Source organism: Peromyscus maniculatus, chromosome 17 (assembly GCF_049852395.1).
Source record: "Peromyscus maniculatus bairdii isolate BWxNUB_F1_BW_parent chromosome 17, HU_Pman_BW_mat_3.1, whole genome shotgun sequence".
Taxonomy (NCBI): domain Eukaryota; kingdom Metazoa; phylum Chordata; class Mammalia; order Rodentia; family Cricetidae; genus Peromyscus; species Peromyscus maniculatus.
In genome coordinates, this window is record NC_134868.1 from 57178635 (window position 1) to 57194911 (window position 16277).

At 52.2% G+C, this 16277-nt stretch overlaps 1 protein-coding gene across 2 annotated transcripts in view; it reads left to right on the top strand.

Annotated features, from left to right (window-relative positions):
• The window catches only part of Rasa3 (RAS p21 protein activator 3), a 110710-nt gene extending 94433 nt beyond the window's left edge, over nucleotides 1–16277 (top strand). For both annotated transcript variants that reach the window (XM_006981280.4, XM_042262965.2), the window contains exons 16-24: nucleotides 1620–1697; nucleotides 2597–2674; nucleotides 4589–4662; nucleotides 6030–6136; nucleotides 6935–7017; nucleotides 7237–7445; nucleotides 8701–8804; nucleotides 13053–13236; nucleotides 14727–16277. In XM_006981280.4, the coding sequence (XP_006981342.1) occupies nucleotides 1620–1697; nucleotides 2597–2674; nucleotides 4589–4662; nucleotides 6030–6136; nucleotides 6935–7017; nucleotides 7237–7445; nucleotides 8701–8804; nucleotides 13053–13236; nucleotides 14727–14802 (993 nt within the window). In that variant the 3' untranslated portion in view covers nucleotides 14803–16277. The remainder of the gene's footprint in view (nucleotides 1–1619; nucleotides 1698–2596; nucleotides 2675–4588; nucleotides 4663–6029; nucleotides 6137–6934; nucleotides 7018–7236; nucleotides 7446–8700; nucleotides 8805–13052; nucleotides 13237–14726) is intronic.

Genomic DNA, 16277 nt, shown 5'->3' on the forward strand with positions numbered 1-16277 from the left:
TGTCCTGGAAGCCAGACAGCCAGTCCTTCTCAACTAGGCAGTCCGCCTCAACCAGCCAGTCCTCCTTAAATAGCAAGGTTTCCAGCTTCACCAGCCAGGCCTCTGCAAGTGGAAAGGAGGGTGGATTGAGCAGCTTTCTTCGCTCTAATGGGAGAATCAATACTATTTTATCTTATTTTGTATTTGTGTATGTCTAGGTATGTGTTGGAGTGGGTGGTGCACAGGCCAAACTCAGATACCTTTCGTTATGCACCAGCCATCTTGTTTTTTGAAAAAGGGTCTCTATTGGTGTAAACAGACATTTCCTATCCCACACACCAGTTCCCAAATAACCACTCAGAGACTTATATTACTTAAATGCTCGGCCGATAGCTCAGGCTTATTACTAACTAGCTCTTACATTTAAGTTAACCCATTTCTATTTATCTACATTCTGCCATATGGCCCATGGCCTGTTACCTCATTTTATACACATCCTGCTTGCTCGGTGGCTGGCTGGCATCTGCGGTGACTGCCCTGACTCCACCCTTCTCTCCCAGCATCCTCCCTGTGCCAGGTTGTCTTGTCCAATCTCTTTCTGCCCTGCTATCAGCCAATCAGCTTTATTATTAACCATGAGCCTAATCCACAGCACACTGGGACCTAGAGCTTGCCATTTAGGCTAGACTGACTGGCCAGTGAGCTCCAGGGATCTGTCTGTCTCCACATCTTCAGTGCTTGGATTACATGTTCCACTTTTCATGTGGGTGCTAAGGATCAGACTCATGCTTGGATAACAAGCAGTTCACCAACTGAACGATCTCTTCAACCCCTAGTTAATACTGTTTTAAATAATAATTCATGGTCTGACCAGGGTCTTACCTGCTAGTCTCTACTAGTGTTCTTCCCACCACCTAAGGTACGCATGTATTACTTCATCTACTCATGTGCACATGCTGTGGCCAAGTCCTGTCTGGGTGGACATAGCCTTCTACTGGGGTGACATATGTATGCCTGGTAGAGGCAAGGTGCAGGAGAGTCGCCCCCTGCTAAGGGCTTCTCCACCCTCCAAGCCATGTCTAAGCTGCGCATGTCCCTGGCCAGGGTTGTGGAACCCCGGTTAGCGCTGCAGTGACCTGCTGGATTGCTTTAGTTTTGAGAGGGTCCTTGGCATATAAGGCAGAGGGCCCTCAGCATGTGGCTCTTCTCAGCTGTCAATGCCAGGAACCTGGTGACTTGATGAAATGGGCCCCTGGGGTGCGGCAAGGTCCAGCCCCAGGCAATGCAGATCTTCCTGAATCTTTACCGATGTATCTACTCCCATTCTATGGTAGGTGTTTAGACTAGTAGTTCTCAACCTGTGGGTCATGACCCATTTGGGGGTCAACTGACCTTTCCACCTAAGACCATCAGAGAACACAGATATTTACATTATGATTCATAACAATAACAAAATGACAGTTGTGAAGTAGCAATGAAAATAATTTTATGGTTGGGATCACCACAACATGAGGAACTGTATTAAAGGGTCGCAGTGTTAGGAAGGTTGAGACAGCATCATTTGTCTTATTACCTTATTCTGGGATTGACAGTTACTCTTCTACACAACTAATAAAATTTCTCTTGTCCTGTCCTCTCAGGATCCACAGACTTCTAGAACCCTGACACTTATCTCAAAGACAATTCAGACTCTCGGCAGCTTGTCCAAGTCCAAGTCTGTAAGTCTACGCTCGTTTTTATCTGATTCTGAACACTGGGTTATTGTTCTTTTTTTCTTCTTCAGAAGCTATAAATGAAATGTTTTGCATATGGGGAGGATGTGTTCATCAGAGCTATTAGGATATCGAATAGAATCAAAGCCAGTGTCTCCATCCCCCAGCTCCCAAAGTACGCATTCCAGCACTCCCTGCTGCCTCTGCCCTTACCCGTCATGGAGGGGGAGGTTCAGTGGCCACACTGGGGAGCAAATCAGCCCCATCTGACTCTTCAAGGGGACAAGAGAGCTGAGCCTCCTCAGCTTTGCCCCAGGACCCCAAGCCACAGTGGGCCAGACATGTGTTCTTGACCTTGGCTGTTGGCGCTATAGGGGCAAACCTAGGGACCGTCTGCACTACTGTTCATCCACATGTAGCCTCTACATCCTGGACAGCAGAGGCTGAGCCCTTCTTACCTCTTTGGTTACAAGTCTGGATTTCCCCCTTCGCCATCACTTGCCCTGGACTGGGGGTTGGTGCTGAGGTCTCTGGCCTGCCCTGGACTCCTGTTCCTACAGACCTACCTTCACTTTGATCCATGCTGCTAGCCCCAGGCTGCTGTGAACACATCTGTAGCCAGTTTGTAGCCCTTAATCCGGGTTCCCAGGTGTTGATAGGAGTGAAGATGTGCTTTGAGCCAGGGACTTTGACACAGACTCCCACCAACCTTTATGGCTGCTGCTTCAGAATCCCAGCTTCATGCAGAAACCTCTAGGTGGGCTGCACGCTTACCGTTCACCTGTGTGGCCGGGAATCACCTCACCTGTGGTGCCCTAGGCTTGTCGCTGTGGGCTGCAGCTTTCCGATCTGGCCCATGGGCATTGGTGCCGGTGGCTGTCAGCAGATGACCTGTTTCCTTTCAGGCCAGCTTTAAGGAGTCATACATGGCGACATTCTATGAATTCTTCAATGAGCAGAAGTACGCAGATGCTGTAAAAAATGTAAGTGTCGCATCCTCCAAGGCACAGTTCCCCCACACCCTCTCCATGGCCATTGCCAGGACCCACCACACCCCTTAACCAGAGGCTGGCCTGCCTGCCCTAAAATTCACCTCCTTTGGCTCCCCTCAGAGTCTAGTGTGGAGACTCGCCCTCTGTTTTCTGTGCCAAAGGCTTTCTGTTAAGTTACTTTCTGCTGCTCTGATAAAACATTAACCACGACCAACTTGGGGAGGAAAGGGTCTATCTGGCGTACACTTCTACATCACAGTCTGTCACTGAGGGACATCAGAACTCAAGCAGGAACCTGGAGGCAGGAGCTGAAGCAGACGTCGCAGGGGAGTGCCATTGACTGGCTTGTTTTTTTATAGCTCGCTCACCTTGCTTTTTGTCCTGTTTCCAACATAATATTTTTATTGATTCTTTGGGAATTTCATATCTTCCACCCTGATCACACTCACTCCCTAGTCTTTCCATGCCCCCTCCTCCCGCCCTTGTGACGTCCCCCCAACAAAAAAGGAAACAAACAAGTCCAATTTGTGTTATCTATATACTCACTGGAGTGTGGTCAAACTCTCAGTGGCCTGCGCCTTAAACAGAAAGGAGTCCCTGCCCTCCTGCACCCCTGCCAGAAGCCATCAATTGTGGAGTCAGCTTGCTTTCTTATACCACCCAAGACCTCCTGCCCAGGCCTGGCATAGCCTACTGTGGGCTGGGCCCTCCCACATCAGTCATTAACCAGGTAACTCTGATGGAGGCAGTTTCTCAGTTGAGGGTCGCTCTTCCCGGATACGTCTAGGTTTGTGTTGAGTTGACCAACAGTGGTCCACGTGGGTCTTACATTGACTGTGTTTTAACACCCGTGTGTGCTGTCTGAGCCCTGGCCTGACGCATGTGTAGAAACAGACACTTCAGGACCCTCGGCTTTGCTGTTCGTCTACCGTTCAGAAGCAGTCTGCACAGCGTCTCTCTTAGAAACCATAAAGTCCTCAACAGTGAAAGGGAAGTAGGGACCGAAGCTGGGGTGAAACATGAAATCTTAAAAGGTCTTATAAATAGAAAACTCAGAACCAGATATTGGGGTGAAGGCTGAAAGATCACAGAAACAGAACAAACCACAGCCAACCTCACCTAGCCAGCTCCTCAGCCGATCCTGTTTCCATGAATTCTCAGACCGAAAGCCTCTGAGTCCTCACCCCTAAGGGTCTCAGTTGAACTGCTGCTTAGTTCCTGTCTCCTGGTATATATATATATCATTCTCCACCCAGTAATGTCACTTCCTGGGATTAAAGATGTATGTGCTTCCCAAGCAAAAACATGAGATCTCAAGTGCTGGGATTAAAGGTGTGTGCCACCACACCTGGCTCTGTTCCCAGTGTGGCCTTGAACTCACAGAGATCCAGACGGATCTCTCCCTCCTGAGTGATAGGATTAAAGGTGTGTGCCACCACTGTCTGGCCTCTGTGTCTAATCTAGTGGCTGGCTCTGTCCTCTGATCCCCAGATAAGTTTATTAGGGTACATGCTATATTGGGGTACACAATATATCATCACACTGGGGGCCAGGGAGAAGAGTGACCTCAGCCAGGCACACCTAGTGGGGCTCTGGATGGGCTACGCCCCCCTCCCACATACCTCAGGATGCACCACTAGAACCTGACTTAGGCCTACGACGCTCAGGTAGACTCCCTACCATGCACCCGGCTCCTGATGAGAGCCCTGGCAAGGTCACGACAGATGGACAAGCCCTGGCGGGATGGACTCATCTCCTGGAGACGAGAGCAGACACCTGTCTTAGGACTCACGTCCCCAAACCTCTCCCCCGAATTCAGAGGTCTCGGCATCCAGCTAGGCTTCTGGCAGAGCAGACTCTGTCCACGTGCTTCCCTTCTGACAGTCTGATTTCCTTCCACTTCAGTTCCTGGATTTGATCTCATCCTCGGGGAGAAGGGACCCCAAGAGCATAGAGGAGCCCATCCTGCTTAAAGAAGGGTAAGGAATTGGGTCTTGGTGGTCGAGACTGTGGTGGTGTTGGCCTCCTTCTCTGTCCCCATCCCTCCTGCCCAAGGGGCTCTGGGAATGCATCCTGCTCTTGTTTGCATGAACTTTGACAGGCATGCCTAGTTCCCATGAGCCCTGCTCTGCATCCCAGTTCCCAGTTCCTAGTTGAGACTATGTTCAGCTAGGCCCATGGCCCTTTGGTTCAAGCTTGGGCCATCCACAGGTCACCATCAGGCTGCCCTAACTGTATCTGTTGTTTTTCTTCAAATCACCTTCTATCTTAACCACGTGTTCAACAATACACACACGACACCATGGGATATACATTTAATTCACAACCTCTAAAGCAACAGGCTTAGTCTCAGAATCCTTAACTTGGCCCAGTGTGTCCAGGCCTTGCAAGCCTTGTATCGATGGTAACAAGCTCTCAGGGTAACCAGCCATTGCAGGGAAGGGTGCAGCCTCTCCAGCTCTGCCAACACACTGCGAGAATTTCACTCGCTTTCTCGTGCCGGGGTTTGGGGCCTTGACCCCACACTGAAGCACCGCCTCTTCCTCTTCCGGGTCGTGTCCTCCAACCACACACAGCTCTGTGTGCATAGCTGCCATGTCACCCTGGAGAGGGGCCTGTCACTTCCCACCCCGTCTTATCATCTCCATCCACTTGTGAAAGTAACTGTGTTCACAAAGGCCCACACCATGATTAGGTGCATTTCCGCTTCTGCCGAAACATTCCTCAGCCCATCACCTGCCGGTACACAGGACGTGAGGTCGACTTTGTGCATTTAAGTGTATTTGCTGGGTGAAGTCAGCCCAGCTTATGTGAGGCCAGTGACCCTTACTGTAGCCTCCGGCATTGACTGCTGCCTCTCCCCGCACCTGTGAGGAACATTGGTGGCAGTTAGAAAAAGTCACTTATGCATGTGATACTCGGGTCAAAAATCAAGCAAGAAGAGTTATGAATCCCTTTTCAAGGACCCCCCCCCCAGATACTTCTCCATAGAGCCATATAGTGCTGTGCAATGTGTGCTCCTCTATACAGGAAAGTCCAGCATTACAAGTGATGCTGTGCACATTCGTTTTACACACATTCCGTGTGTTTACAGGTCAAAGAGAATTGTGTTTTCTAGGAAAGTACTAGAAAGAAGCATAAATGTTAAAACAAAACAACAACAAAAAACCAAGAGCATGTGCCCTTCAACTTCAGCCTTAGCTCAAGGTCATAAAAGGGCAGGGTTTCAGGACCCCTGCTTGCCCATGGCTTATGAGAGTGCAGAATTATTATGGTTATGTGTCTGGAGGTAGCTCGGGCCCTGGCTTGAGAACATTCACTGGGCGCCATGTGCCCTCTGTGCCAGGTTCATGATTAAGCGGGCCCAAGGAAGGAAGCGATTTGGAATGAAGAATTTCAAGAAGAGGTGGTTTCGCCTGACGAACCACGAGTTCACCTACCAGAAGAGCAAAGGTAACAAGTTTCTCCACTCCTTCACTTGGGGCCCAGCAAGGCAGAGGGGCTCCCCCCGGTTAACAGGCTGACTGCCACAGGAACCCAGGGAGCAGGTGAGACCTAAGACGAGCCTCAGCCTCGGGCCCTGTGAGCCTCCGTGAAGATGACCGTGTTCTCAGGAATCTGCTCCCCATAGAACCAGAGGGTACAGAGCTGACTGTGGTACAGCAGACCCTTCACCCCCACTTCTGTTTCCTCAGCTGTCAGTAACATTGCTGCCCCTGGTACCCCTTTATATGTCTTTCTGGCTCCTGTTCCTCTGTAGGATACGCAGCCCCAGAGCATTGATTCAGCAAAGAGAAGAGGGGCCTCGGGTGTGGCAGCCACAGGCTTTCCTTAGGGAAGATGTCCTTAGCCAGGTCTCCTTGTGCCTCATCAGTTCTGGGTTCCAGTCGTAGGGACAGAGCTGAGCAGTCCTGCCGTGCCCTAGGATCTAAACTGGCTAGTGTGCCCTAGTGCTGGAGATGGTGTGGGCCACACTCCTGTGGACCTGACTGAGACACTTGATCTCCAGCGTGAGAATGGGGCCAAGGTCCTGCCTTGGGGTAGGCAGGCACTGTGCTCTGAGAATCCCACGCCTACCCCAGCCCCACATCCATGGCTCTTCCTATTTTTTTCCAGCCTTTAGGAAAAGACAGCCAAGAGCCCTCCCTCTCCTGCGGCCTTGCAGTCGCTGGGCCATGGGGAGCCTCACGCCGGCGAGGGGCGGGGCACGCTGTGCAACTGAGCACAACTTCTAACCCCTCTCTGTTGCAGGTGATCAACCCCTTTGCAGCATCCCCATCGAGAACATCCTGGCTGTGGAGAGGCTCGAGGAGGAGTCCTTCCGAATGAAAAACGTGAGCGATGGCCCAGTTCCAACCCAACGGGGTGTCCTTCCTCCTCCTTGTCCACCTCCCCGCTGTTGGCCATGTCCCCTCCCCCAGGACCCTGCATATCCAAGCCTGGGCTCCCTGACACCCGGGCACTCACCACCCCACCTCCTCCTCTACCCGGCTCAGTGGTAGAACCTACGAGAAGCTAAGCAAACGGCCCCTGATCCCACCCTCCGTGCTCAGATGTTCCAGGTTATCCAGCCAGAGCGTGCCCTGTACATCCAGGCCAACAACTGTGTGGAGGCCAAGGACTGGATCGACATCCTCACCAAAGTGAGTCAGTGTAACCAGAAGCGCCTCACCGTGTACCACCCGTCCGCCTACCTGAACGGCCACTGGCTTTGCTGCAAGGCCTCCTCGGATACGGCCGTGGGCTGTACTCCCTGCACCGGGTAGGTCCACGGCTCCGCAGCCCTGTCCAGCCAGGCTCAGCCGTCGGCCTCTGCGCTATGTAAGGCGAGTCAGCTGAGATACGGAAGTGTGACTACGATGCAATGAATCAGGAACCACACACACAGAGCTGTTCCTGAGGGAGCCCTTGGTGTGGTCCTCTGAAAGGTTCTGCATAGGCTGGTGGGAGCTGCAAGCCTTCAAGATTCCTCTTTGTCTCCTGCCTGGGGCAGAGATGTCTTCAGGAGTAGGCTTGTGTGGAAAGTCTTCAGCAGAGGACCCAGGGCAGGGCGCTCTGTCTCTTCGACAAGGAACACGAATGGCTTGTGCATCCTTGAGCACATCCTCAGCTCACAGATGCTTGGCCCTGGTTTCTCTACTTGAATCACTGCCTGCAACCCAACCCCTTCTTGGAAACTGAGGCAGGTCTTTGCCTTCCTGGCCCTGTGGTGAGCTAGGCTTCCTGCAGTTGTCAAGGCTATGTCAACTGTGCCGGTCCTGGAGGCAGCCTAGTGCGGGGAAGATTGGTAGTGCCCCTTACATGCCTTGTCCACGTAAAAGAAGCAATGACAGCCTCATGTGACAAGTCCTGAAATGGAGGACTGTTCAGGGTCACTCGCCCTTCAGGCTGTTATTGAACCCTCCCAGAGCCTTGGAGTCATTGTGCCCAGCTTCATTAGTGTAGGGCCTGAGGCTCAGGAGGGTCCCTTGTCAGGCTCTCAGGGGTGTGTGTGTGTGTGTGTGTGTGTGTGTGTGTGTGTGTGTGTGTGTGTGTGTGGTGCGTGTGTGTGTGTGTGTGTGTGTGTGTGTGTGTGTGTGTGTGTGTGTGTGGTGTGTGGTGTGTGTGGGGCCCATATCCCCAAAACCCTCCTGGGAGGAGATCAAGGGTTTCCTCCATCTTTACCCTGGGACAGAAGCCAGAGCCCCTCAGCCTTCAAGGCTGTGAGGACTCAGGACTCATGTGTAGGGTTCTTCTGGGTCGTTCCTACCCTATGTGCCCAAGAAGACCTTTTCTCACATAGTCCTTTCTCATATTGCTGCCATGTCTGAGTTTCACCTCTCCCTCTCCCTCTCCCTCCCTCCTTCCCTCTCCCCCCCCTCCCTCTCTCTCTCTCTCTCTCTCTCTCTCTCTCTCTCTCTCTCTCTCTCACACACACACACACACACACACACACACACACACACACACACACACACACACAAAGCAAGTGTTTAAGGAAATGCATTAACCGTTCTGTACTTGCTGTGTTTGGACAGCGGGCTCCCAGCAAACATCCAGCTGGACATCGACGGGGACCGTGAGACAGAACGCATCTACTCTCTCTTTAACCTGTACATGGGCAAGTTGGAAAAGATGCAGGGTGAGTGTGGACCCTGGGCACCGACCGTGGGGGGTTGTGAATTGGGACGAGTGACCTCGGAATTGCTACTACTGAGCCTCTGGGGTCCTTGGTGCCCGCGGGCGTCTGTTACGTCGGACAGGGAGCTTGGTGAGGTTAAAGAGTAATCGGTAGGAGAGTAGTTTGGCCGTGGGATATTCTGACATTTTCAGGTAGAATTTAACAGGCAAACTGTGAACTTGGGCATTCTTTGGCCTTTCTTAATAACATCTGCACCAACAAAGGATTTCATTCTTCTGTGCTTTCCAGAGAAGTGTGTACATGTGCATGCATGTGTGTACATATGTTACACTGACATGCACACATGTGGATGTACACACTCGTGTGTGGACGCATGTGAGTATGCCACATGCCTAGCAGCTCCAGGCATACCGCATGTTCCAGATATCTGTTACTCTGTCACCCATAACATTTAATTCATCGGATTAAAGCAGGCACTCCAGGTGATGTCACCTGTACAGGGTTGGAGGTCTGTAACTCAGATGCAGAACCCGCCCGAAGCAGGTGAACCACCTGTCCGCCCTAGCCTTAGGAGAGCTCCCACCTGTTCTTAGGGATTATGTGATAGGCCCTGTGGCCCACTGGAAAAGTGCAACAAAGCCAAGAAATAAGCCCGCGTGTCCCTCCTCATCCTCCTGCTCCAGCCCAGCAGCATTAGTATGTTTAGTGAGGTGACTGTGGGATTTCCATGGGCCTCATGCCAGTGCCATGAGAGCCCAGCCACATCTGCTACCCAGCATCACATGTGCAGGCTTGGGGATACCCAGCGTGTACACACCTATGCACCGACAATACAAGGCACCTGTGCGTGCCCACCTGGATGCTTGAATAGGACATGGGCTTCACATACATGTACATATCAGTCACATCTTCACCCCTCAGAAGCTTGGCCTTCACAGTGCCTACTCTGAGGTTCCAGGATGCCACGCAGCCATGACCTAAGACTGCTCAATGGCTCGGCAGACGTGTGGCCAGCGTGGGCAGCTCCTACAACAGTAACTAAAGCAGAATAGGGTGGGATGAAGGAGCCTTGGAGAGGCTGAGGCCTCTGTAGAAGACTCAGTGAGTAATGAGCGTGACCACAGCTGTGACTGGGTGCCTTCCAGCGTCTCCTAGCCACGCTGCATGGCCTGGGGCTGCCCCGTACTGTGGAGCTCCATTTCTGTTCCAGGATCCCACCCCTCCCTCAACCTGGAAAGTCCGCCCTCCTCAATCTGGTCTTCCCACCGTCCCCGCCTCATTCCATCCTGGATCAGCAAAAGGGACACTGTCTCCATATGTTACTGTCTCCAAAGCAAGCTCAGAGGCCAGAGTTCACTCTGATTTGTGTCCACAGAGCAGACAGTGTATCTGGTAGTCCTTGTGCACACTGCTGTTAGCCAGGCTCTCTGAGATTTCCCCACCATCACGTCTTCCAATGCCACGTTCACCTGAGTCAGAGCTCTGAACATGGACCAGCACCTCGATCTCGTTCTCAGATGGTTAGAGGGTCGGTCAGTAAAAGCGTCTGTCTGTCTGTCTGCTTATTTTCTGCACACAGTTTACATCTCAGTCATTGTATAGACGTGCCTGTGGCCTTGCTGAAGTCTGCAAACACGAGACAGTTCCCTGAACACTCGGCTTAACGAGTGTCTTGGCTTCTTTCCCTGTCGCTATGATAAAAACACCCCGACAAAAGTGACTTCATGGAGAAAGTGTTTATTTAGCTCACAAGTCCAGGTTACGGCCCATCATTGGGGATACTAGGCACTTGTAACTTGAAACCGTGAATCATATCACATCCACAGCTCAGAGCAGAGAGCGGTAAAATAATGTATTCACACCAGTGAATACACTCGCTTTCTCATACAGTTCAAAATTACCTGCTAAGGGATGGTGTCACCCATAGTAGGCAGGTTTTCCCACCTCAGTTACCATAAACAAGACGTGCGCGCGCGCACACACACACACACACACACACACACACACACACATGAGCAGATAATAGCTCATTGACACTCTCATCCCTGATGACTCTTGTGTCCCCGCTGACAAAGTTAACCCAGACAGCAAGCCTCACTCCAAGCAGATTCTATTTCCTCACTTGATTTGTTCTTGTTTATAACAGTTTTGTCTTTTCCTCTCCTGGTTCAGAATCAATTTGATAATGTAGCCAGGCACTCCGAATGTGATGGCTGGCTTAGCGACTGACTTCTCGGGTCTGGAAAGGTAGCCCTGCTCCTCTCTGACTTACCTTCCAGGTCCTCTTCCTTCATCTTGAGAAGCATGTATAGCAATAGCCTGTAGCTCTCTGGTCCGGTTCTGTAGGGCCCACGATGTCATGCAGCCTCCCTTCCGCTGTCCTGTCCAGTTCCCCCTAGTTCCTGCGGGTGAGCCCTGCTTTGCCCCCTGGACCCAGGGGGTGAGTCCAGAGCTCGCAGCACACTGATCTTGCTGGATGAGGAGTTCACTACCTTTTCAGTGTTCCCTTCCTTCCAAATGCTTCTTCACGTACAGGATGGGAAAGCCGGGCATTGTCCGAGTCCTTTTTGTTGAACAGTTCTGGGGACCTGCTTCTCTCTTCTCCACCCCACCCGCACCCCGTTACTAGCAGCAGTGAGGAGCAGTCTGCTGTTCCCCATCCTCTTCACTTAGAAACCTCCTCTGCTAAATAGCCATGTTATCAGAGCAAGTGCTGCTCGCAGGGAACAGACCGCAAACCCAGCTCAGCCGAGTTCTTTGTCACATGCAGCGAAGATCACCTTCTCTCAGCGTTTCTCGTTCCTTTCTGGTCTCTGTGTGAGGCCTGAGCAGAATGGCTCTCTTCGATGGTCACTTTCTTCCCGTCGTCTGCTCGGTGTTCCAGGAACATGATGCCCCTGCCACTGTGCCCCCCCCAATCCCAGAACCACCTATCTGACCCTGTTCCCGGCGGTTCCCAGCCTCTGCTGCCCGGGTCCAAAGCTACTTCGTACCCTTGGATAGCTCTCCCAGCAGCTCCTACCTTTGGCCTCCTCTTCTTTCATGGTTGCTTTGGACTGCCACAGACTGGTCATTTGTGGCCGAGTGACAGAGACTGTTTCTCACTGGTCTGGAGGCCGGGCACCTGTAATCCAGACAGCACGGTGCTGGCTCTGGGGAGGATTGTTCCGATCGCAGACTGACTTCTCATATGCCCTTGGGTGTGGAGGAGGCCTCTTTTTGCAGAGGAGCTGTCCCATCCACAAGGGCTCTGACCACCTCCTGATACTGCCCTTCCATACACAAACCAGACATAACACATGCCTGTAACCCAAGCACTCAGGAGACAGAAGCCGGGCCACCTCAGGAAGTTCAAGGTCATCCTGATTTGTGTACTGAGTGGAGGCCATCCAGGGCTGCTCAGCAAGACTTTTGCTCAGAAACCCAACCAACCAAGAAAAAAACAAACAAAACAAAACAAAACAAAACAAAAAGACTTCAGCGTATCACTTTGAAGGAAAACAAGCTTTCATTCCGTGACACATGCAGAATTGCAGGGCTTGAACACCTAGTCTGGACTAGTCTGGGTGTGTGCCTAGCTTGGTGACAGTGAGAGAGAGAGAGACGTGTGCCAGCTCAGGTGTTTAGGGTCAGGTGAGGACAGCTCAGGTGGGTAAGGGCAGCCGAGGTGCTTGGATGACCCTTGTTGATGGCCAGAGGCCATAGCCTGGCTTCAGTGGGGGTGATCAGGAAGACAGTCCTGGGAGAAGACGAGGGGAGCAGAGGGTAGAGACCCTTGGGTGCCGCTGTCCTTACAGCTAGCCAGACGAGTCCGGTGAGTGACATGTGCCAGACTCTGTACTTCAGAATGGAAGTTCTAGAGGCCTGGTAGGCCCCCAGAGAGCCAAGCTGTGCTCAGGTGCAGACACCTCTCCTGGCCTGGCCGGCTGGCAGTGCATGGATGTGAAGCTAGCTAACCCCTGTGAGGTCGGCTGGAGAGAGCAATGTGGCTTGGGATGCGAGGTCTCAGAATTCAAACTGGAGAAACCTTGGCTATGCAGCCCACCCAGAGGTCCCCCGGGCTGGACTGTGCTTGGTCCTGGAAGTAGCCCCTACTTCTGGAAGCTTTTCGAGGGAGGGGCTGCCCTGAGGAGCACACACTGGAGTAACCTGTGCAGATGTCCAGAGACAGGGCCGGGGACAGCAGAAGCCTGGCCTGCATTCCACCCACGCTGACACTCTCCTGCCCGCCCTCTTCCCCTCTTGCAGAGGCCTGTGGCAGCAAGTCCGTGTACGATGGCCCCGAGCAGGAGGAATACTCGACGTTCATCATTGATGACCCCCAGGAGACCTACAAGACACTGAAGCAGGTCATCGCCGGGGTGGGGACCCTTGAGCAGGAGCACGCACAGTACAGGAGGGACAAGTTCAAGAAGACGAGATACGGAAGCCAGTGAGTGCTGGGCCGCCCCAGGGCCGTGGGGGTCGGTGTGGAGATCCGGACCCTCGGTGAACACCCACCTCGTGTGGAGGGTGCTGGGGCTCCATGGGGTTCAGTGGCCCGGGCTTAACCTCCACCGCAGTCTCTGGTAGAGCAGATGCCCGGCTCTGCACACACCAGGGGCGTGTGCAGGGAGGCAGCACCCTCGCATTGATTGCCCTCCCAGCTTGAGGCCTCAGCAGTAGCTTGGGCTCAGCCCCACCTGCCATTACACATGACCTCTGCCATCTTCGCAGGCCGCCGAGGGCTCTGGGCGCAGGGTCACTAACTAACCACATTCTTGTCCCTGGTTGAGGAGGGAGGGGTGGAGAGGTGGAGGACTCAAGCCTGATGGAGACCTTCAGCCTGTCCAACTCTGGCCATGTGGCCCCAGGCCAGTCAACCTCTATAGATGAAGAGTTGTTTGGGAAGATCAAGTTGAGATCCACAAAGGCTGGGCTAGCTCCCGTGGTCCTGCCTCCGTCCAAAGACTGCTCAGGGACTTCTCTAAGTACCCATGGCATAGCCCTTAATGCGTGGGTGACCCACGGGGAGCCCAGAATCCTACATGCCCTCTCTGTACCACTAGCCTTCCTCCAGGGAAAGATATTGTGATGCTCAGGGACAGTCACAGGGCCCCACCCCCACTGCACTGGGACCCTTGGAGATGGCCATGACCCATGTCCCGACTCCCCCGAGGTAGTCACAGGACTGAGTAATTAGCATCTGCTGGCTCTGGTCTCAGACGTCCCTGTCCTGACTCCCATCCAAGCTCATCCTCCTACCAGATCCGTCTGGTCATACCGGTGGTGGTGCTCGCATTTACCTTCCGGAAATGTTGCTCTGTTTGTGTTCAACGTGCGTCAGCCCCACAGTCCGAAGCTCACAGGCTGAGAACAGTGAGAGGCCAGAGATTCCATTTCTCACGAAGGGAGGTGAAGTGTGCACTCACCGTGGAGCAACAGTTACCAAGCACCCACAATGCTCCAGGCCCTGTCCAAGCAGAGAGCATTCACCAGCACGGGAGAAGACAGAGCCGTGCCCTCCCAGAACATACTCCATATATATGTGCACCTGCTTCAAGTGTTGCGTACTCCGTGTAGTACACACGTGTGTACACAGCCCACGTGTGCCCATACTAACACATGCATACATCCGTGTGTATCTGCCACACACGCCTAGAACGCACAGCCCACATGTATATAGTATGTATATTCTAAATGTGCTCTACACAAGCACGCATCATCTACATACGTACAGCATGTGAAATATGCCACGCACAGCAGAAAACAGTCACGGCAGTGCTTCTTGGGGTCAGCGCTGGCGCTGTTAGTGGATCCCCTACTTTCCGTATGTTTTATGATGTGTGTGACATGGTGACAAACACAAGGACTGCTAAAGTACAGTGGTTGTTGGGGTATCGGGAGCGGAGTCTCACTTTCTCATCTCCTCCCCGTCTCCAGGGAGCACCCTATTGGAGACAAGAGCTTCCAGAACTACATCAGGCAGCAGTCTGAGATCTCCACCCATTCCATTTAACGCCACAGCGTCTCCTGAATGTGCTGTGGAGCCACGCCAGGAAACCCACCACCTGTAAAAAACGGATAAAAGAAGAAGACAGAACACGCACAGAGGGGAAGGAACCACGCTCACCAGTTCACACAGGTCCTACCCAGCTGGCGGGGCGACCCAGCTGGCAGGCCGAGCATGCTCTTCCCCAGCAGGGACTGTTGCCTGGGCTGGGCGCTTTTCCTTCGCTGCCAGCACAGGTGGTCTGAGCCATTCTGGAATGTATGATCATTTGTCTTTTTACTACTTTGGTTTTACGGGGATCCAGGGATCTGTTAAATATTAGGGGAGTGTGGACTTTGTCTAAACCTGTTCCCACGTGGCCCAATCCTTCCTCACGGAGGCACAGCTGGTTCATTCATGGCAACGTGCACCTTTTCTGCACAGTACACTGTCTCTTGTTCTTGGCCTGCTGAACTCTGTGGCCCTGCATACATGTAGCAGTCCGGCCCTAGCCGTAGAAATTGTACTTAATCCTTGTCTGGGATGTTAGAAGCAGTGTTTTCCTGGCAGCCAGCAGGCAGGCAGCCTTTTTCCTTAGTTTGTGTTGGTTTGTTCCTGGCCAAAGGGTCATTTTGTGGCTGAGATGGACAGGATGGTACAGGAAGTCTTTGATCTTTGGGGACATGGAGAGGGAGGGCTGTGAGCCCAGTCTTCGCTGGGTAACCATCAACACTCAGTTTGATCACACATCTGGATGCCAGGTGAGTTTTTAAACTAAAATCCACATGCTTGCTACCTTGATGAAAGTTTGGGGAAGAGTTTTTAAATGTGCATTTTTCAAGCTGTTTTTCTTAAATGTTTTTAAAGGACTGTTTTTAAATAGCATTTTGATATAAGGCAGTTTGGAACATCAACACCTATAAGCATTAAAGGGGATGGTACAGGGAAACCCAAAGGGAACAGTATTTGTTTTCTCACAAATCCAAAGGGTCCTCAGGGACAGAGACCCAGGCTGGGGGCTGCATCATCAGCAATAAAGGCCAAACATGGTATTTCACATGCCTATGTCTTTGTGAACCCAACAGGCTATACATGGCAGTGTCTAGAGATACTTTTTGATTGGGGTGGGAGGGTCTTGAAACAGACAAGACAGACTGCATCAGCTTGGACCCACAGTGCTGCTGAAGCCTCATCCCACACAGCATCTCCAGAGGCTGAGAGAGAGGCACTCTGTGGACAGATGTTGCTGAAGGACACCCCGCGCACCCCGGTGCCAGTTTCTCTTTGTTCTCGTTGGGACGTTCACTCTTCATCTAGAAAACATAACAGCATTGGTTGTCACAGAAATGAAGGATAAAAGAAAAAAAAGTCTCTGGACACAGCAGTTAGGCTGCACTGAACTGGTTTTTAACATGGATTTGTAACTTAATGTTTCTGTTTATAAGATACTAACGATTTGCAATGTATTTTATCGGTCGATTAAAAACAGATGTTTTATTCTT